The sequence below is a fragment of the Amblyraja radiata genome, chromosome 6 (assembly GCF_010909765.2).
Source record: "Amblyraja radiata isolate CabotCenter1 chromosome 6, sAmbRad1.1.pri, whole genome shotgun sequence".
In the NCBI taxonomy this organism is placed as follows: Eukaryota; Metazoa; Chordata; class Chondrichthyes; order Rajiformes; family Rajidae; genus Amblyraja; species Amblyraja radiata.
Genome location: NC_045961.1, coordinates 89,459,540 through 89,481,166, shown reverse-complemented (window position 1 = coordinate 89,481,166; position 21,627 = coordinate 89,459,540). Strand labels below are relative to the sequence as shown.

General features: G+C 42.2%; 1 protein-coding gene across 1 annotated transcript in view; it reads left to right on the top strand.

Moving 5' to 3' along the window:
- The window catches only part of LOC116974562 (P2Y purinoceptor 2-like), a 28,249-nt gene extending 22,902 nt beyond the window's left edge, over window positions 1-5,347 (top strand). Inside the window, exon 2 of the mRNA XM_033023162.1 lies at window positions 1,906-5,347. Within this exon, the coding sequence (XP_032879053.1) occupies window positions 2,002-3,057 (1,056 nt within the window). The 5' untranslated portion in view covers window positions 1,906-2,001 and the 3' untranslated portion in view covers window positions 3,058-5,347. The remainder of the gene's footprint in view (window positions 1-1,905) is intronic.
- The last annotated feature ends 16,280 nt before the right edge of the window (window positions 5,348-21,627 follow it).

The window sequence follows — 21,627 nt, the reverse complement described above, 5'->3', positions numbered from 1 at the left end:
GCGATCGTTTCGCCGAACACCTCCGCTCAGTCCGCAATAACCTACCTGAACTCCCGGTGGCTCAGCACTTCAATTCCCCCTCCCATTCCCAATCCGACCTCTCTGTCCTGGGTCTCCTCCATTGCCAGAGTGAGCAACACCGGAAATTGGAGGAACAGCACCTCACATTCCGCCTGGGTTGATTGCGTCCGGATGGCATGAACGTTGAATTCTCCCAGTTTTGCTAGCCCTTGCTGTCTCCTCCCCTTCCTTAACCCTCGAGCTGTCTCCTCCCATCCCCCCGCCCTCGGGCTCCTCCTCCTCCCTTTTTCCTTCCTCCTCCCCCCCCACCCCCCATCAGTCTGAAGAAGGGTTTCGGCCCAAAACGTCGCCTATTTCCTTCGCTCCATAGATGCTGCTGCACCCGCTGAGTTTCTCCAGCATTTTTGTGTACCTTCGATCTTCCAGCATCTGCAGTTCCTTCTTGAATACTGATTTTAGATGATCAGCTATGATAATACTGAATGGCGGTGCTGGCTCGAAGGGTCGAATGGCCTGATCATGCACCTATTTTTCTATGTTTCTATAACCCAAAGGTATGAACATTGAATTTTCCAATTTTAGGTAACTAACCAAACACACCGCCCCCCTCCCAATCCCCGTCCCTGTCCCCCACCTTCCCCACCCTCTTTTCTCCCCCCGTCTCTTCCCTCTGCCCCACCAGAACTTACACCTATTTCCCCCCTACCCATCCCCTTCCCCTTCCCCTTTCCTTTCTCGTACATTCCTTCCTCAGGTTTTACAATTTTATCTTTATCGCACTCATTTTGTCTTTTTCTCCCTGGCATTTGTCCAACCATCTGCTTATCAAAAACCCAGCTCGCATGTACCCACCTATTACTTGCCAGGCTTTGTCCTGCCCTTCCTTCCACCCTATCTCGCTCTCTCTTGAAAGCATCCAGAGAACCTGCCTCCACCACCCTGAGGCAGAGAATTCCACAGACTCGCCACTCTCTGTGAGAAAAAGTGTTTCCTCGTCTCCGTTCTAAATGGCTTACTCCTTATTGTTAAACTGTGGCCCCTGGTTCTGGACTACCCCAACATCGGAAACATGTTTCCTGCCTCTAGCGTGTCCAAACCCTTAACAATCTTATATGTTTCAATGAGATACCCTCTCATCCTTCTAAACTCCAGAGTGTACAAGCCCACATTCTCTCAGCATATGACAGTCCCGCCATCCCGGGAATTAACCTTGTAAACCTACGCTGCACTCCCTCAATAGCAAGAATGTCCTTCCTCAAATTAGGGGACCAAAATGGCACACAATACTCCAGGTGTGGTCTCACTAGGGCTCTGTACAACTGCCGGAGGACCTCTTTGCTCCTATATTCGATTCCTCTTGTTATAAAGGCCAACATGCCATTCACTTTCTTCACTGCCTGCTATACCTGCATGCTTACTTTCATAGACCGATGTACAAGGACCCCCAGATCCCGTTGTACTTCCCCTTTTCCCAACTTGACGTCATTTAAATAGTATATACTAGAACACACCAAAGAGGTTAGCGGCTGTCATCTCATGATTACATTAGAGTCACACAGTATGGAAACAGGCCATTCAGCCCAAATTTCCCATGCTGACCAAGATGCCCAATCCACAATCGTCCCACCTGCCCACATCATTGATATAGGTGACAAACACCAATGGACCCAGCCCGGAATCCAAGGCACATCACAAGTCACAGGACTCCAGTCTGATAAACAACCTTCCACCATCACCCCCTGCTTCCTTCCATGAAGCAGATATTGTGATGTTGTAACGGTGATGCGATACCTTTTGAGTTTAAGTGCTAACAACAAATATTGGTGAAGTTTCTTGTTGTAAGCAAAATCTTTCTTTATCAAAACGTTTTATTTGTTTTTTCAGGAACCGAAGGGAAGGATCGGAAATTAAGTTGGAACAGTTCTGCTCAAAGCAGTAAATTCGCATTTACGTCTTCCATCCTGGTTTTATAACTTGAACATGACCAAAACTTATGAAGGGAATTCACATATTTGTACTTTTAATGAAGATTTTAAATATATACTCCTTCCAGTATCGTATGGCATTGTGTTTGCTGTAGGACTTGTCCTCAATGCTCTTGCAATATGGGTCTTTGTATTTCGGATGAGACCGTGGAACATTACAACCACCTATATGTTCAACCTAGCTCTCTCAGACATCATGTATGATATATCATTGCCTCTGTTGATCTATTACTATGCCAAACACAATGACTGGCCATTTGGGGCAGCTTTGTGTAAAATTGTCCGATTCCTGTTCTATACCAACTTGTACTGCAGTATTCTGTTTCTCACCTGTATGAGCGTCTATAGATTCCTAGGGGTTTGCTTTCCAATGCAGACACTGAGGTGGTCAAACCTGCGATATACCCGGATACTGTGCATCGTTATTTGGGTTGTAGTGATCATATTCCAGACACCGATATTTATATTTGTTAACGTTGAAACGATTGGTAACACTACCATTTGTTACGATACTTCAAACCAAAAAAACTTCAATAAGTTTGTGATCTACAGCGCTGTGCAGCTGGTGTTGCTTTTTTGTGGTCCTTTCACCATAGTCATGATCTGCTATGGGATTACGGCGAAGAAACTCCTTCGTCCCAGTGACATTCGGCCGGAATATGCCAGGTCCCGAAAAAAATCCATCAAGATGATTATTACCGTGCTCACCGTTTTCGTCTTATGCTTCTTGCCTTTCCACGTCACGCGCTCCATTTATTATTCCTCCAGAAGCCTTCATGTCAGCTGCAGAACCCTCGACGCAGTCAACCTGGCCTACAAACTAACCAGACCCCTCGCCAGCGCAAATAGTTGCCTTGATCCCATACTCTACGTCCTGGCTGGGCAGACGTACCGAAGTAAACTGGCGCGTAAGGGCAATGGTGTGGAGAAAAAGAACAACCAACCTTCAGCCCAAAAGACAACCAATGATACAGAAATTGCAAGCTCTGTTCAAGCCACGGAAATCAGGCTTGAGGAAATAAAGCAAGGTGGAAATAGCGATGGTGTCTAAAGTCATTCAATATTGCGGGCTGGTTTTAAAGGGGTGAATTTCAAGCGCTGGCTGGAAGTGGTAGCCTGTGGTCGAATATCAGTGGGCAACGCACTTGGATGCCCCATCGAAATCAAGATCTAACTTTCAATTTTCACATGGGCTGGTCAGTGAGAAATTAACCTGGCCTGAAACAAGCTGAAGATAACTTCAATTGTGGCCCTACAATGATTGTAGGAACCCAGATGTGATGTTTAACTGCAAGAGGACAAGTGTTTACCATACATCACCCACAGATTGGTACCAGACATGGAGCGGCTCTAGTTTGTTGGTGTCTGCTTAAAAACTCGATCTTTCATTTTTTTTAAATTGTTGTTGAGATTAAGAGGAGGATCAGGGATCTCCCCAGTCTCCTGAATGAACCCTAATCCATGGCAGGCAGACTCAGGACTTTTTCCACAGTCATCCCTCACTCTTTGGCTTGACCCTATGAACTCAAAAACAATCTTCTTCCATTCCAGAACCTCCAAGCTGCATCGAGGTATCTTTGCCTACTAGCCAGTAAGCAAAGATATGCACTGCAAAATGACATCAGGGCTTGTTTGGCCCTGAAATTGACTAGTGGTCGCCAATAATCTTGAAACCTTCAACAAAGGGGGTGGGCAGTATAATGGAGACACAATGAACTGCAGATGCTGGAATCTTGAGTAGAACACACAGTGCTGGAGTAACTCAGTGGATCAGGCAGCATTTCTGGAGGTAATGGACAGGCAACAATGTTTCAGGTGTGAGCCCTTCTTCAGACCGATTGAAAGAGGGTAGGCACTTGGCCAATCTAGTTCCATACTGCAGCCTTACTCATTCCACCTTACCCAATGCTCATCTTAAATGCAGAGCTCTTTATCACTGGAAAGCTACATATGCTAATCCACAGTAGCACCTGTTTGCTGCAGGCAAGGGAAATGCAACAAATGAACTCTCAAGTACTTCTGGGAGTGATTTCACCTTCAAAAAGTCTAATCTCATTCAAATTCAAGTTAGATAAACAAACCGAAATGTTGCCTCGGATCAAATTTCACATCCGCCAATGTACTAACCCGGTATTGAATGTCTTACCTCTGTCAATTTGCACGCATGTTGCTTGGTGCATTTAGCTGCGATCCCAATTGTGACATTGAACAGATTTTTTAATATGAGAGATATTTTCAAGGGTGCATGTTCTACGTTATTTTAATAATTCCAATGGGTCAAAACTGCCATTGAAATAGCTGGGGGTAGAATTTCCTATGAATATATTTGTATCTCTTGACATCATTTGGATTTGAAGGCATTTAAAATAATTGGAAATTTTCTGTCTGGGGGTGGCTTTTTTGAAAAAGGTGCTGCCAAATATGTCAATCTTTAAAGTAAACTTGAGGAGATTTAAACATTTCATTTTGATTGTGTACATTTTTTGATCTTCATAAATTTCCATTGTTTGTTATCTTGCGTTAATTTTGTATTTAGTTCAATGAAAATGTATGTAAGTATATCCTATCTCAACCTGAAATATCATAACCATTTGCCTCCACAGATGCCACCCATTTTGCTCAATTCTGACACTAGTTTGTATTTTACTCCAGACTACAGCACCTGTAATTTCCTATGTCTCCTTTCTAGACTTGCTGTGACCAGTGGATACAGGACAATAAGGAGAAAATAAGAATGAGGATAAGCCTGGACCTTCAGGGGAAAAGTACTAAATCGTTGGAGGCAAATTACAATATTATTAGGCAGGAGCAGGGGTGAGCAAATTGGGAGTGGCTGTTTTTGAGTAAGTTCACATCTGACTGTTGGGAGTCATTCAAAGACCAGCTGCTCAGGGTTCAGGACCAACATATTCCCATAAGGAAGAGTGACAATGATGTGAAGGCATGGGAACCTTGGATGGCAAGAGAGACTTAAATGTTGTTAAAAAGAAAGAGGAATCTATGTAAGGTTTCGGAAGATGAAATCAGACAGGGCCTCTAAGAAATATAAAGAAAGCACAGAAGAACTCAAGCAGGAAAATAGGAGGGCGAGAATGGGCCATGATTGATGAGGGTAGGGCAGTGAATGTTGTCTGCATGGACTTTAGTAAGGCAATTGACGAGGCTCCTCATAGTAGGCCGATCCAGAAGATTAACATGCATGGGATCCACAGAAACTCAGTAGTTTGGATTCAGAGCCTGCTTATCCATAGAACTGTCTTACGTATAGATAGGGAGTAGAGGTGAAGGGGTGTAATTCCGGCTGGAGGTCTGTGACCACTGGTGTGTTGCAGGCATCAGTGCTGGTATCTCTGTTGCTTTGGATATATATATTATATATATATATATATATATATATATATATATATATATATATAAGAATACAGCAGTATAACATAGAAAACATAGAAACATAGCAAATAGGTGCAGGAGTAGGCCATTCGGCCCTTCGAGCCTGCACCGCCATTCAATATGATTATGGCCTATCATCCAACTCAGTATCCTGTACCTGCCTTCTCTCCATACCCCCTGATCCCTTTAGCCACAAGGGCCACATCTAACTCCCTCTTAAATATAGCCAATGAACTGGCCTCAACTACCTTCTGTGGCAGAGAATTTCAGAGATTCACCACTCTCTGTGTGAAAAATGTTTTTCTCATCTCGGTCCTAAAAGATTTCCCCCTTATCCTTAAACTGTGACCCCTTGTTCTGGACTTCCCCAACATCGGGAACAATCTTCCTGCATCTAGCCTGTCCTACCCCAAACTATAGATGAGTTACAGATGTGGGTAGAAAAGTGGTAGATAGTGTATAATTGGGGCAAATATGTGGTGTTGCACTTTGAGAGGTCATATATAAGGGTAAAGTATTCTGTTATTGGCAGGACCCTCAACAGCATTGATGTACAGAGATATCTTAGGGTCAAATCTATTGCTCCCTCAAAGTAACAGTAAAGTAGTTTGAGTGGTAAAGAAGGTTTTTGGTATGCTTTCCTTCATTGGTTGAGACATTGAATATAATATCAGAAGTCATATTGCAGCTTTATAAAACTTTGGTTTGGCTGCATTTTGGAGTATTGTGTGCAGTTCTGGTTCCCTATTTACAGGAAGGATGTGAAGGCTTTGGAGCGGGTGCAGAAGAGGTGTACTAGGATGCTGAAGATGGACACAAAAAGCTGGAGTAATTCAGCAGGACAGGCAGCATCTCTGGAGAAAAGGAATAGGTGACATTTTGGGTCGACACCCTTCTTCAGACGTACGAGGATGATTAGTGGGTATTGGGTATAAGAAATAGTTGGACAAACTCGGATTGTTTCTACTGGAGCATCAGAGGCTGAGGGGAGATGTGATAGAAGTTTATAATATCATGAGACACATAGATAGGGTAGGTAGTAAGAATCTATTTCCATGGTGGAAATGTCAAAAACTAGAAGTCATAGTAGCTACAATCCATGATCAAAAGAAAATATCAAAAATGCCGCCCAAGCTAGGCGACTTGCTAGTTTGTGTGCTAGTCACAGAAGTTTATCTACAATCATGCATTACAATCGTTCCACTCTTTTAAATCTTCACTCCAACCGCAGCATTTCTTACTTTATTCATGCTATTTCCTTTATCATGTATCTGTGCACCGTGGATGGCTCGATTGTAATCATGTATTGTCTTTCTGCTGACTGATTAGTACGCAACAAAAGCTTTTCACTGTACCTTGGTACACGTGACAATAAACTAAACTAAACTCAAAGAGGTCAGAGTGAGAAAGTTTTAAAGAGTGGTGTGTTGCATGTTTTTAAAACGAGTGTGGTTGGTACCTGAATGTGCTTCCAGGGGTGATGGTGTACGTAGATATGATGGTTGCATTGAAGAGTCCAAATAAGTACACAGTTGAGAGATATAGGCAGAAGGGTTTATGTAGGCGCCATGTTCGGCACAGACATCATGGACATGATGTACTGATTTATGGTCAAAGAAGATAAGAACATAGGAGCAGGATTAGGCAACCCGCCTCCTCAGGTCTGTTCTGCCATTCAATATGATCCTGACTGATCTGCTCCAGACTTCATCTAAAGTTCTGTGCCACTTAGAGGGTGTTTGATCCATCAACCTTTGGGTTATCTGCCCAGCATGCTTCCCTTGTGCCACTTAGAGGGAGATTGAATCAATGGGAATGCTCCCCTGGTAGCTAGCAAGCATTTACCCTTCCGGGCTATGAGAATATACGATATCTATTCTATTAGCCCATTCTCTCATAGGTATTTAGCACTAGGAGAATATTTTACCCCCTCATTTCCTCCCACAATCCACAGAGGTTATACAATTGAGCTGATCTTTGTTTGTTCTCAGCTCCTCCAATAGCCGGACAATCAGTATGGACCTTGTCTCATCATCTGTTCCGACATTTATGAAATGAATGGATTCCAATAATGATAGAACTTTGTTGCCACTGCTGTGTTTCACTCGATTTATTTCATTCCAATAAATCTCCAATTGCAATGTTGTGTAAAAATATTGAACAATGGGGCACACAGTTCTTCCTTTACATTTTAACATTTTTGATCTGAAACAGAAATTGTCAGTGTATTGTATCAAGTTATCTGAATATTTAAATTCTGCTATTATGTAAGCTTTGAAGACTTTTGAACTTTTTTTTAAAGTCAAAGATAAATTTATCTTAATTGTATTTTTAGTTAGTACTGGAGTTTTTCGTGAACACCCCCTTTGACATATTCAGCAGCTGTGGACAGTTCAGCTAGATTTACTCCTCATCTGACAGAGACCTTTGGGTGTCAGCTGAAATCAATATTGCATCCCGGGCAAACATTTTTAAAAACCTTGATAAAAATGAGAAAATCAGAACACTGACTCAAGCTGAACTGCAGAGGTTCGTAAAGACAACTCACCTTTATCTCCACAAAGGCAAATCAGGACGGGTAGTAAATGCTGGCTTTGGTGATGTTGCTCAGAGCTAATTCATGAATACAACAATTCAAGATATATGGATATTTTGCCTTTTGAAGTTTCTCCATTTACAATAGATAAACCTATCTAACCAACAATCCCTGGTGTGTTAGTATGTTGGTTGGCTTGCATTAGTGATAAATGCGTTATGTTCAGAAGTTATAGGAGCAGAATTAGGCCTCTCTGCCCAGCAAGTTTATTTCGCTTTTCAATCACTGTGAACTATCGTTCCCTCTCAGCCCCATTCTCCTGCCTTCTCCTCATAACCCCTGACACCCGCACTAATCAGGAATCTGTCAATCTCCACCTTAAAAATATCCATTGACTTGGCCTCCACAACCTTCCGTGGCAAAGAAATTCCACAGATTCACCACCCTCTGATTAAAAAATTCGTCCTCCAACTAAAGAAATTAGTTATATCATAAACTGGTTGCAAGAGATGACTGAACAAATATCAATGAAAATGTTTCTCAGTAATTTTGATGTATTTTGATTTTGGAACCTACACTTGCACAATAAAGGGCAACGTTTTAATTCACTGCGAGAGCTGTTAGTGCCAATGCTAAATTATACCTTCCAGTGATTCCATTCTGCCCAGCACAAATGTATAGGGGAGGTCACCCACTTGCAGTGACTCCATGGTCATTCGCGAAGCAGCAGTTATAAAAAGCTGGTTTATTGCCCAAGGTAGACACAAAAAGCTGGAGTAACTCAGTGGGGCAGCCAGCATCTCTGGAGAGAAAGAATGGGTGACGTTTCGGATCAAGACGGTTCTTCTGACCCTTTAGACTAGGTTTATTACCTAGTCAGATTAGAACAAGAATTAATTGATTGTTATTTACACCAGGAGTTGCAGATGCTGGAATAAGTTAAATGTAAAGTGCTGGAGTTACTTCAGCAGTTTGTGTTTTAAAGAATTCATTGATTGTAATTTACATTCTTTAATCTATGTAGTAGTATTTGCTAGCCTGTTGTATCATCGAGCAAATTATGGGTTATCATTGTTTTAAGGTCACATAACAAACAAGGGATCATTGTTACATTGACACGGAGGTGTGTTCTTTATGTTAGGATGTGCATTTCAAACTCGTTGTCCATTCCAGTGCCTGCCATTTCATTACGGAGAGGTACTTCCACCAGAAGCCACATTTAAGCAGAATTCTAATTAAAAAAAATAGCGCCGGAGACCCGGGTTCGATCCTGACTACGGGTGCTGTCTGTATGGAGTTTGTACGTTCTCCCAGTGACCTGCGAGGGTTTTCTCCGAGATGTTCGGTTTCCTCCCACACTCCAAAGACGTGCAGTTTTGTTGGTTAATTGGCTTGGTAAATGTAAAAATCGTCCCTAGTGGGTGTAGGATAGTGTTAATATGCGGGGATCGCTGGTCGGCGCGGACTCGGTGGGCCGAAGGGCCTGTTTCCGCGCTGTATCTCTAAAACTAAAAACTAAAGGAATTGTGGCCTGGTGTTCACATTGTAGTTCATGACAGCTGCATTAGTGCTGGAGACTGCAAACTGTTTCAGCCCTTCTCTAGTATCTGATATGTAGTTGGGCTTTTGTAGAGTGCTTGTTGACATTTGATTTAGGAAGTATAGTGTTGGATGTTGAGGAAAAGATTCAAATTTGATGACCGTGGATGTATATTATCTTTCCCTTTCGCCAAGTTTGTTATAATTCTGTTCTAGTATTACATAGAAACATAGAAAACAGGTGCAGGAGTAGGCCATTCGGCCCTTTGAGCCCATTCAATATGATCATGGCTGATCATCCAACTCAGTATCCTGTACCTGCCTTCTCTCCATACCCCCTGATCCCTTTAGCCACAAGGGCCACATCTAACTCCATCTTAAATATAGCCAATGAACTGACCTCAACTACCTTCTGTGGCAGAGAGTTCCAGAGATTCACCACTCTCTGTGTGAAAAATGTTTTTCTCATCTCGGTCCTAAAGGATTTCCCCCTTATCCTTAAACTGTGACCGCTTGTCCTGGACTTCCCCAACATCGGGAACAATCTTCCTGCATCTAACCTGTCCAACCACTTAAGAATTTTGTAAGTTTCTATAAGATCCCCCCTCAATCTCCTAAATTCTAGCGAGTATAAGCCGAGTCTATCCAGTCTTTCTTCATATGAAAGTCCTGACATCCCAGGAATCAGTCTGGTGAACCTTCTCTGTACTCCCTCTATGGCAAGAATGTCTTTCCTCAGATTTGGAGACCAAAACTGTACGCAATACTCCAGGTGTGGTCTCACCAAGACCCTGTACAACTGCAGTAGAACCTCCCTGCTCCTGTAGTGAGAGTGAAATTGCTATAGTGAGAGTGAAATTGCTTTGGATAATTGCTTTATGACGAATCCCAAGATTCTGGATACTCAGGGAGGGAATCAGAGTCTTCTTCTTTGATGTCCATCTTGCATGTTTCAAATGTTGACATCGCTGTCATTGTCCATCCTGAAAAGGACACAAGTGGGAGCCATCACTTGTTGCAGTAGATGATGGTGGTCTCATAATTAGCTCAGGATACTTCCAGTTTCCAGCCCCACGATGTGGACGCTTCTGCTATGGGGCCAGGGAATCAGCGTGATGAACATTGAATCAACTTCCCACTATTCTGTGATATATATTTTAAAGTTGGCCTGAAACATTGCATTGCGGTAATATTGCCTTTGATGCATGCATTCAAAAAATGTTTTGCCCTGTAGTTACTAACTTTGCAATGTTGACTAATGTACATAAAATCCTTTCCAATGTAACTCATGATTCTCTATCATGAGGGGAACCAAGGATTCCACAACAAGTCGGTGATTTATATTTTTCCATTACAAAAACTGGAATTTTATGATTTTTTTGTAAGAAGAACAGTTTAATAAAACATTTTGTGATCATTTATAATTTGAGACCTTGTCAATTTTAGCAGCCAGACGTTGTTCAAACATGGATAGGTGATGTTTCGGGTCAGGACCCTTCTTCACACTGATTGTAGCAGGGCCGTGAGGGGGTGGGGATGTAAATATAGAAGAGATCTAGGATTAAAGTATAGACATACAGTCTATACTTCTTCAGACTGAAGAAGGGTCTCGACCCGAAACGTCACCCATTCCTTCTCTCCAGAGATGCTGCCTGTCCCGCTGAGTTACTCCAGCATTTTGTGTCCACCATTGTTCAATGATAGCAGGTTACCCATTGAGTTGAAGGAATTCAGGTTCAGGTTAATGTATAGTCATATACACCAGGGTGCAATAACATTCCTTGTTTTCATGAAACATTAATTACAGTGATGAAGGCATAACAGCAGAATGGTGCAAAGATTGTAAGTGCAATCTGATGTAAGGCGAAATGAATACTAAAGTATCAGTCTGAAGAAGGGTTTCGGCCCGAAACGTCGCCTATTTCCTTCGCTCCATAGATGCTGCTGCACCCGCTGAGTTTCCCCAGCAATTTTGTGTACCTTCGATTTCCAGCATCTGCAGTTCCTTTTTGAACACTAAAGTATCAATGGTTGGTTCGACTGCCCTGACTGCGGGATAATAAAGAGGATGAAGATTGGACTTTATGCCTTCCATCACAGTGAGGAATGTGGGAGATCCGCTGTGGTGGATGTTTATGTTAACTTTTATGTAGTTGTGTGTCTTGTTGCTTTTTTTTAGTATGTCTGTATGGTAATTCGCATATCACTGTACCTTAATTGGTACACGTGACAATAAAATACCTTTGAAACCTTTGAATAATCTGCAGCTCTGTCGATGTTTACGTTAGTAGATTGGCATCATGGGCAACACTGAAAAACAGTATGTGTAACATTTAAAGTTCTTCTGTGACTGTAACTTTTGCAAACACTGACCATCTTCAAATCAGGAAAATTAGATTAATAAGCAAATCAACTTGGAGATTCATTGTCCTAATTATCTTTAGATGTACATGTAAATAGTTTCTCTGAATGATGGTTCGTGACCAATTGATTGCTCATCCTTGTCACTGATGAATCTTTCCAAAAGGCAGCTTGGCTAAAAGGCAGAGGGCTCAGTGTTAAAATCACACTTTTAGTTGTGACACTTCCTCTATAAGAATAAAAATTAGTTAAGGAGAAGAAATGTTTCTTTTATATCTGCACCAGTTTATGGTGTTAAAGGAATAAGCATAGTCTTGTGCTTTCTAGAAATATAAGTTTTTTCATGGTTGGCCGTCACTTAACATCAGATGGTACAGAGAGCAGATTGAGTTTAGTTTAGTTTAGTTTAGAGATACAATGCCCAAACAGGCCCTTCAGCCCACTCAGCAATCTATCCTACATATTAGGGACAATTTGCAATTAAAAAAAAAATCCAAAGCCGAATTAACCACCAAACGGGTGAAGGGTGGTCAAGAATAATAAATAACTATTTCTCCTTCAATCTCCTGTTTTCTATCTCTTCTTTTTCTCTCTCTATTTTCTCTCTTTTCTCCATTCCTTCTTCTCACTTTTTGGTATCACACACTTCTCTATTTCTCTACTATTCTCTTTCTTTTCTTTCTTTTACTGCTAAAAAAAACAAAACGAAGTTGTATATAAAAAGTAACATGTAAATATATATTAGGTATCTATGGGACCACATTATTGTACTTACATCTAATAAAATAAAAACAAAAATAAAATAAAATAAACCGAAAAACCAAAACAAAAAAAAAAACACCAAACTGGTACATCTTTGGAGTGTGGGAGGAAACCGGAGCACCCGGTGAAAATCCATGGGTCACAGGGAGAACGTACAAAATCTGTACAGGCAGCACCCGTAGCCAGGATCGAACCTGGGTCTCTGGCGCTGCAAGGCAGCAACTCTACTGCTGTGCTACCATGCCATGATCTAATTGGAATATACAAAATCGTTAAGGCATTTGATAGAGGAGATCCAGGGGTAATGTTTTCCTTGACTGATGTCAAGTTAGGGATCAGGGATTAATTTTAGCAGCCAGACGTTGTTCAAACATGGATAGGTGATGTTTCGGGTCAGGACCCTTCTTCACACTGATTGTAGCAGGGCCGTGAGGGGGTGGGGATGTAAATATAGAAGAGATCTAGGATTAAAGTATAGACATACAGTCTATACTTCTTCAGACTGAAGAAGGGTCTCGACCTGAAACGTCACCCATTCCTTCTCTCCAGGGATGCTGCCTGTCCCGCTGAGTTACTCCAGCATTTTGTGTCCACCATTGTTCAATGATAGCAGGTTACCCATTGAGTTGAAGGAATTCAGGTTCAGGTTAATGTATTGTCATATACACCAGGGTGCAATAAAATTCCTTGCTTTCATGAAGCTCATGCGTAAACAGTATACTTGTTTTTCATAGATACATATTAATTACAGTGATGAAGGCACAACAGCAGGATGGTGCAAAGATTGTAAGTGCAATCTGATGTAAGGCGAAATTGTATTGTATTGTATTGTATTGTATTCAAATTTATTGTCATTGTCTCAGTTAGAGACAACGAAATGAATTTCCCTTACAGGCAGTATCATAAAAATAAAAATAAATAAATAATAATAAATAATAAAACATATTAAAAATAAAATAGAATTAAAAAAAAAAGCACAAACAGTGAAAGTCCACGACACAACATAACACAGTGGCACCAAGGTGAGGAAGGCACCATAGTCCAGCCAGCCTCCACTCCGTTCTTCCCAGATGTTCACTCGTGGTCGAGGCCTTCCTAGCACCCGCAGTCGCCGCCCCGGGTGGCCCGATGTTCAGGCCCTCACGCCGGGCTGGTGGAACGCGTGAGAAGAAATGAATACTAAAGTATCAAAGGTACACAAAAATGCTGGAGAAACTCAGCGGGTGCAGCAGCATCTATGGAGCGAAGGAAATAGGCAACGTTTCGGGCCGAAACCCTTCTTCAGACTGAAGTATCAATGGTCGGTTCGACTGCCCTGACTGCGGGATAATAAAGAGGATGAAGATTTGACTTTATGCCTTCCATCACAGTGAGGAATGTGGGAAATCAGCTGTGGTGGATGTCTATGTTAACTTTTATGTAGTTGTGTGTCTTGTTGCTTTTTTTTGTTATGGCTGTACAGTAATACGCATATCACTGTACCTTAATTGTACACGTGACAATAAAATACCTTTGAAACCTTTGAATAATCTGCAGCTATAACTACACTGTGTGAAATTCAGTGTTTGCACTTACTTCAAAATTGACGCGGGCTCTGCTTAAGGAAAGTGAATGACTATGACCCTAAATTTAGGCAGGGGTCCACTACTCTTACAATTGGGCACTTAACCTGATCATTCTCATGTGAAAAGCAGGACTAACTGATGGAAGAAGAACTGGTAGAAATATCAAAGACTTGAGGGCATAGCTTTAAGACCAGATGGGGGGATGTTTAAGGAAATGTGTGGGCCATGTTTTTTTCACATATGTTCATTTCAGTGGTGAGTGCCTGGAATACGCCACCAGGAACGATGGTGGAAGTAGATACAACAGTGGCATTCAAAAGGCTTTTATGTAGGCACATGAGTATGCAGGGAACAGGGAGGATATAGATCACGTGCAGGAAGAAGGGATTAATTTGGCATCATGTTCGGTGCAGACATTGTCAGTTGAACGACCTGTTCCTGTGTTGTACTGTTCTATTTCCTATTGCACTTCTTGGAGTTACACCTTAAATTGGTTGACATTAAAACAGATTTTTATTGAAAGTTGATGTTTTGCTTGATCAGAATTGGGAGAATTTATGGGTTGGTTTGTGATTCAAATGATGTTTCTTCAACATTATAATTCAAGTTTAAAGCTCTGTCGATGTTCACGTTAGTAGATTGGCATCATGGGGCTGCACAGTGGCACAGTAGCTAGTGAAGCTGCTGCCTCACAGCATCAAAATCCCGGGTTCAATCCTGACATTGGATACTGTCTGTGTGGAGTCTGCATGTTCTTAGTATGACTGCACACTCCAGCTTCCTTCCACATCGCAAGGACATATGGCTCGGTAATTGGCCAGTATATATCACTGTATAGTTTAGAGCTACAATGTGGAAATAGGCCATTTGGCCCACTGAGTCCCCGTATACTATCACTATCCCACACGCTTTTACAATTTTTACCAAAGCCAATTAACCTTTAAATCTGTACTTTTTTGGAGTGTGGGAGGAATCCATGAGCACCCGAGGAAATCCCACAAGGTCACGTGGAGAATATCAAACTCCAAACAGACAGCACCCGTAGTTAGGATTGAACCCTGGTCTTTGGCGCTATAAAGCAACAACTCTACCACTGCACCACCGTGCCGCCCTATAGTGCTAGTATAGGGGTAGAATCTGGATTTGATGAGAATGTAGGGAGAATACAAATGCAATAAAATTGGACAAAAAGTGCTGGAGCAACTCAGAGGATCAGGCAACATTTCTGGAGAACGTGGATAGGTGGCGTTTCGGGCCAAGACCCTTCTTTACACTGATTGTAGTGGGGCCATGAGGTGATGGGGATGTACTATAAATATAGAAGATTAAGTAGGATTAATGTATTGACGGGCAGCCTATACTTCTTCCGTCTGAAGAAGGGTCTCGACCTGAAATATCACCCATTCCTTCTCTCTAGAGATGCTGCTTGTCCCGCTGAGTTACTCTAGCATTTTGTGTGTATCTTCAGGTTAAACCTGCCTCTGCAGTTCCTTCCTACATATAGGATTAAAGTATGGTGAGTGTAAATGGGTGAGGGATATTTGGTGGGTAGGATATATGTTTCTATGACTTTGACTTTGGTTAATTCTCAAGCAATCCTATAAACCCACTGCCACTATGACAGATAATTCATGTATTTAGCTCTGTGAAAGATAACATGCAACTGTAGTACAGTGTGGAGTCATCAGCACTTTCTGGCTTAGTCTGATGACACAGCAGATCAGTGGCAATTCAATAACTGATTACCGGCCATGTCCCAGGTCCCTACAAATAGTTTCCAATTACTTTTACTGCTGACATAAGTACATGTGATCATTCACCATTATAACAGAAGAGACTACATCTAAAACCATTCACTTCCATCAACTTTCATTGCTGTACAGTATTGATCAACAGAAATAAACTCCAAGGATAGGAGAGGTTATTATGAGTTATACCTTTCCACCAAAATCAAATACTGTCTGCCTTTATGGTCATTTATAAACAGTACGTGTAACATTTAAAGTTCTTCTGTGACTGTAACTTTTTGCAAACATTGACCATCTTCAAATCAGGAAAATTAGATTAATAAGCAAATCAACTTGGAGATTAATTGTCCCAATTATCTTTAGATGCACATGTAAATAGTTTCTCTGAATGATGGTTCGTGACCAATTGATTGCTCATCCTTGTCACTGATGAATCTTTCCAAAAGGCAGCTTGTTAAAATCACCCTTTTAGTTGTGACACTTCCCCTATAAGAATAAAAATCAGTTAAGGAGAAGAATTGGAATGTATGCGGGATAGTTATCTAAATCAACATGTAGAGGAACCAACGAGAGAGCAGGCTATTTTAGACTGGGTATTGAGCAATGAGGAAGGGTTAGTTAGCAGTCTTGTTGTACGTGCTCCCTTGGGCAAGAGTGACCATAATATGGTTGAGTTCTTCATTAGGATGGAGAGTGACATTGTTAATTCAGAAACAATGGTTCTGAACTTAAAGAAAGGTAACTTTGAGGGTATGAGACGTGAATTGGCCAAGATTGACTGGCAATTAATTCTAAAAGGGTTGACGGTGGATATGCAATGGAAGACATTTAAAGACTGCATGGATGAACTACAAAAATTGTTCATCCCAGTTTGGCAAAAGAATAAATCAGGGAAGGTAGTGCATCCGTGGATAACAAGGGAAATCAGGGATAGTATCAAAGCGAAGGATGATGCGTACAAATTAGCCAGAAAAAGCAGCATACCGGAGGACTGGGAGAAATTCAGAGACCAGCAGAGGAGGACAAAGGGCTTAATTAGGAAAGGAAAAATAGATTATGAAAGAAAACTGGCAGGGAACAGAAAAACTGACTGCAAAAGTTTTTATAGATATGTGAAAAGAAAGAGATTAGTTAAAACAAATGTAGGTCCCTTGCAGTCAGAAACAGGTGAGTTGATCATGGGGAACAAGGATATGGCGGACCAATTGAATAACTACTTTGGTTCCGTCTTCACTAAGGAAGACATAAATAATCTGCCGGAAATAGCAGGGGATCGCGGGTCAAAGGAGTTGGAGGAATTGAGTGAAATCCAGGTTAGCCGGGAAGTGGTGTTGGGTAAATTAAATGGATTAAAGGCCGATAAATCCCCAGGGCCAGATAGGCTGCATCCCAGAGTACTTAAGGAAGTAGCTCCAGAAATAGTGGATGCATTAGTAATAATCTTTCAAAACTCTTTAGATTCTGGAGTAGTTCCTGAGGATTGGCGGGTAGCAAACGTAACCCCACTTTTTAAGAAGGGAGGGAGAGAGAAAACGGGGAATTACAGACCAGTTAGTCTAACATCGGTAGTGGGGAAACTGCTAGAGTCAGTTATTAAAGATGGGATAGCAGCACATTTGGAAAGTGGTGAAATCATTGGACAAAGTCAGCATGGATTTACAAAAGGTAAATCATGTCTGACGAATCTTATAGAATTTTTCGAGGATGTAACTAGTAGCGTGGATAGGGGAGAACCAGTGGATGTGGTGTATCTGGACTTCCAGAAGGCTTTCGACAAGGTCCCACATAAGAGATTAGTTTACAAACTTAAAGCACACGGCATTGGGGGTTCAGTATTGATGTGGATAGAGAACTGGCTGGCAAACAGGAAGCAAAGAGTAGGAGTAAACGGGTCCTTTTCACAATGGCAGGCAGTGACTAGTGGGGTACCGCAAGGCTCAGTGCTGGGACCCCAGCTATTTACAATATATATTAATGATCTGGATGAGGGAATTGAAGGCAATATCTCCAAGTTTGCGGATGACACCAAGCTGGGGGGCAGTGTTAGCTGTGAGGAGGATGCTAGGAGACTGCAAGGTGACTTGGATAGGCTGGGTGAGTGGGCAAATGTTTGGCAGATGCAGTATAATGTGGATAAATGTGAGGTTCTCCATTTTGGTGGCAAAAACAGGAAAGCAGACTATTATCTAAATGGTGGCCGACTAGGAAAAGGGGAGATGCAGCGAGACCTGGGTGTCATGGTACACCAGTCATTGAAAGTGGGCATGCAGGTGCAGCAGGCAGTGAAGAAAGCGAATGGTATGTTAGCTTTCATAGCAAAAGGATTTGAGTATAGGAGCAGGGAGGTTCTACTGCAGTTGTACAGGGTCTTGGTGAGACCACACCTGGAGTATTGCGTACAGTTTTGGTCTCCAAATCTGAGGAAGGACATTATTGCCATAGAGGGAGTGCAGAGAAGGTTCACCAGACTGATTCCTGGGATGTCAGGACTGTCTTATGAAGAAAGACTGGATAGACTTGGTTTATACTCTTTAGAATTTAGGAGATTGAGAGGGGATCTTATAGAAACTTACAAAATTCTTAAGGGGTTGGACAGGCTAGATGCAGGAAGATTGCTCCCGATGTTGGGGAAGTCCAGGACAAGGGGTCACAGCTTAAGGATAAGGGGGAAATCCTTTAAAACCGAGATGAGAAGAACTTTTTTCACACAGAGAGTGGTGAATCTCTGGAACTCCCTGCCACAGAGGGTAGTCGAGGCCAGTTCATTGGCTATATTTAAGAGGGAGTTAGATGTGGCCCTTGTGGCTAAGGGGATCAGAGGGTATGGAGAGAAGGCAGGTACGGGATACTGAGTTGGATGATCAGCCATGATCATATTGAATGGCGGTGCAAGCTCGAAGGGCCGAATGGCCTACTCCTGCACCTAATTTCTATGTTTCTATGTTTCTAATTGTTTCTTTTATATCTGCACCAGCTTATGGTGTTAAAGGAATAAGCATAGTCTTGTGCTTTCTAGAAATATAAGTTTTATCATGGTTGGTCATCACTTAACATCAGATGGTACAGAGAGCAGATTGAGTTTAGTTTAGTTTAGTTTAGAGATACAATGCCTAAACAGGCCCTTCGGCCCACTCAGCAATGTACACTGCACTATCCTACATATTAGGGACAATTTGCAATAAAAAAACAACAAAGCCAAATTAACCACCAAACTGGTACATCTTTGGAGTGTAGGAGGAAACCGGAGCACCCGGAGAAAATCCATGCGGTCACAGGGAGAACGAACAAAATCTGTACAGGCAGCAACCGTAGCCAGGATCGAACCTGGGTCTCTGGCGCTGTAAGGCAGCAACTCTACTGCTGTGCTACCATGCCATGATCTAATTGGAATATACAAAATCCTTAAGGCGTTTGATAGAGGAGATCCAGGGGTAATATTTTCCTTGACTGTGATGTCAAGTTAGGGATCAGCCGTTCAGGACATAGATTTCTTCACTGAGTGGGTAGTGGGTTGGAATATTTGGAATTCTCCACTCAAGAAAGACATAGCTATTAAGAGCATTAGGGGAGTGTGGTTAGTGCAGAAAAGTGGTGTAAAGGTTAAAGATCAGCCGTGATCATATCGAATTGAGGACGAAGCATAAGACACCAATGACCAACTCCTGCTTCTTTTGTCATAGAGTCACGGAGAGTCATAGATGGGACGTGTTGGCTGGTTTGGGCAAGTTGGGCCGAAGGGTCTGTTTCCACGCTGTAAGCGTGGAAACAGACCCTTCGGCCCAACTTGCCCAAACCAGCCAACACGTCCCATCTACACTAGTCCCACCTGCCTGTGACATGTCCTTGGCATGTACCTGTCTAAATGTTTCTTAAAACATTGCAATGACAGACAACACTAAGGACTCTTGATGTATATAGTGTCTTGTCTATGGTCTTTGTCTGTTCTTTTGCACTATGTTCTGTTGGTGAGATTTGTGATTTGTGATGTGGTATGGATGCACTTTATTACTATGGTCTGTGTTGTTATATGTGTTAATGTGACTAAAGCAGTGTACCATCATGTACCGAACCCAAATACCACCAACCCTGGTTGCGTGGCAAATAAAGATTCTATCTATCTATCTAATACCTGCCTCAACTACCTCTTCTGGCACTTGTGTGAAAAGTTACCCCTCAGGTTCCTATTTAATCTTTCCCCCGTCACTTTAAACCTATGTCCTCAGGTTCTTGATTCCCCTAATCTGGGAACGAGAGTCTTTGCATCTACCTGATCAATTCCTCCCATGATTTTGCTTGCCTGAGATCACCTGAGTCAAGGCTGCAACTTTCACACAGAGTGGGGATGCGAAAAAGTTCGGGAATTGGTTGTCCAGTGCAGAACTCATCTATATTTCATCATATTTATCTCAAAGGGTCGATTTCTCAGAAAAATCTGCTGTTCGGACTCTGAGGTTGAAAGGACAATGGAATAAAAATGAATTGCAGGTGCTGATTTATACCAAAGATAGACACAAAATGCTGGAGTAACTCAGCGGGTCAGGCAGCATCACCGGCGGAAATGGACAAGTGACATTTCGGATCGAGACCCTTCCTCAGTGTGAAGAAGGGTCCTGACCCCAAACGTCACCTATCCATTTTCTCCGGTGAAGCTGCCTGACCCGTTGAGTTACTCTAGCTTTTTATGTCTATCTGGGGTTAAAATGGCGTCCAATTTATGTTAAAGTGTCTTAGTTTGACTTATGGAAGAGGATAATAATGTCTCTAACAAGATTAACTCCGTTATGGATTTTTTTAATGCACTGCGTTAAATAAATCTTCAGTGTGGTGGAGAATCCGTTATCATAAAGATGATAACAATTATAATGGATCATCTGTAAGTTAGTGATCAGCAGTGAGAGTCTCCTGTTAAATCTCCCGTTATCCTTGTCCCATTTGCTTTGATGGGGTTTAGCTCAGTGATGCTCTAAGTATGCCCACTGATAGAGGCTTCACATCAGTTGGTACTGGGAGCCAATCTAATTGAAATATACCAAATTGTTAAGGGGCTTGATAGAGGAGATTCAGAGCAAATGATTTCCTTGGCTGTCATGTCAAAATTACGGATCAGCCCTTCAGGGGCACATTTCTTGTGTATGCCCATTTATTCCACACTTACATTCAGGAGCCACCGAATGAGCTAGGTTTTAGAAACATATAAACATAGAAAATAGGTGCAGGAGTAGGCCCATTCGGGCCCTTCGAGCCGAATGGCCTACTCGATACCATTCGATATGTGATCATGGCTGATCATCCAACTCAGTATCCCATCCCTGCCTTCTCTCCATACCCCCTGATCCCTTTAGCCTCAAGGGCCACATCTAACTCCCTCTTAAATATAGCCAATGAACTGGCCTCAACTACCTTCTGTGGCAGAGAATTCCACAGATTCACCACTCTCTGTTAATAGCCTGTCCTTCAGCTGGTATTGTGTAGGAAAGCACTGCAGATGCTGGTTGAAATCGAAGGTAGACTTAAAATGCTGGAGTAACTCAGCGGGTGAGGCAGCATCTCTGGAGAGAAGGAATGGGCGACGTTTCTGATCGAAGGAATGGAGGATGTTGCTGAACTCTCGTCGGTGAGAGGATTCAGTCTCAGTCTGAAGGAAGGGGACTCGACCCGAAACGTCGCCCATTCCTTCCCTCCAGAGATGCTGTCTCACCCGCTGAGTTACTCCAGCATTT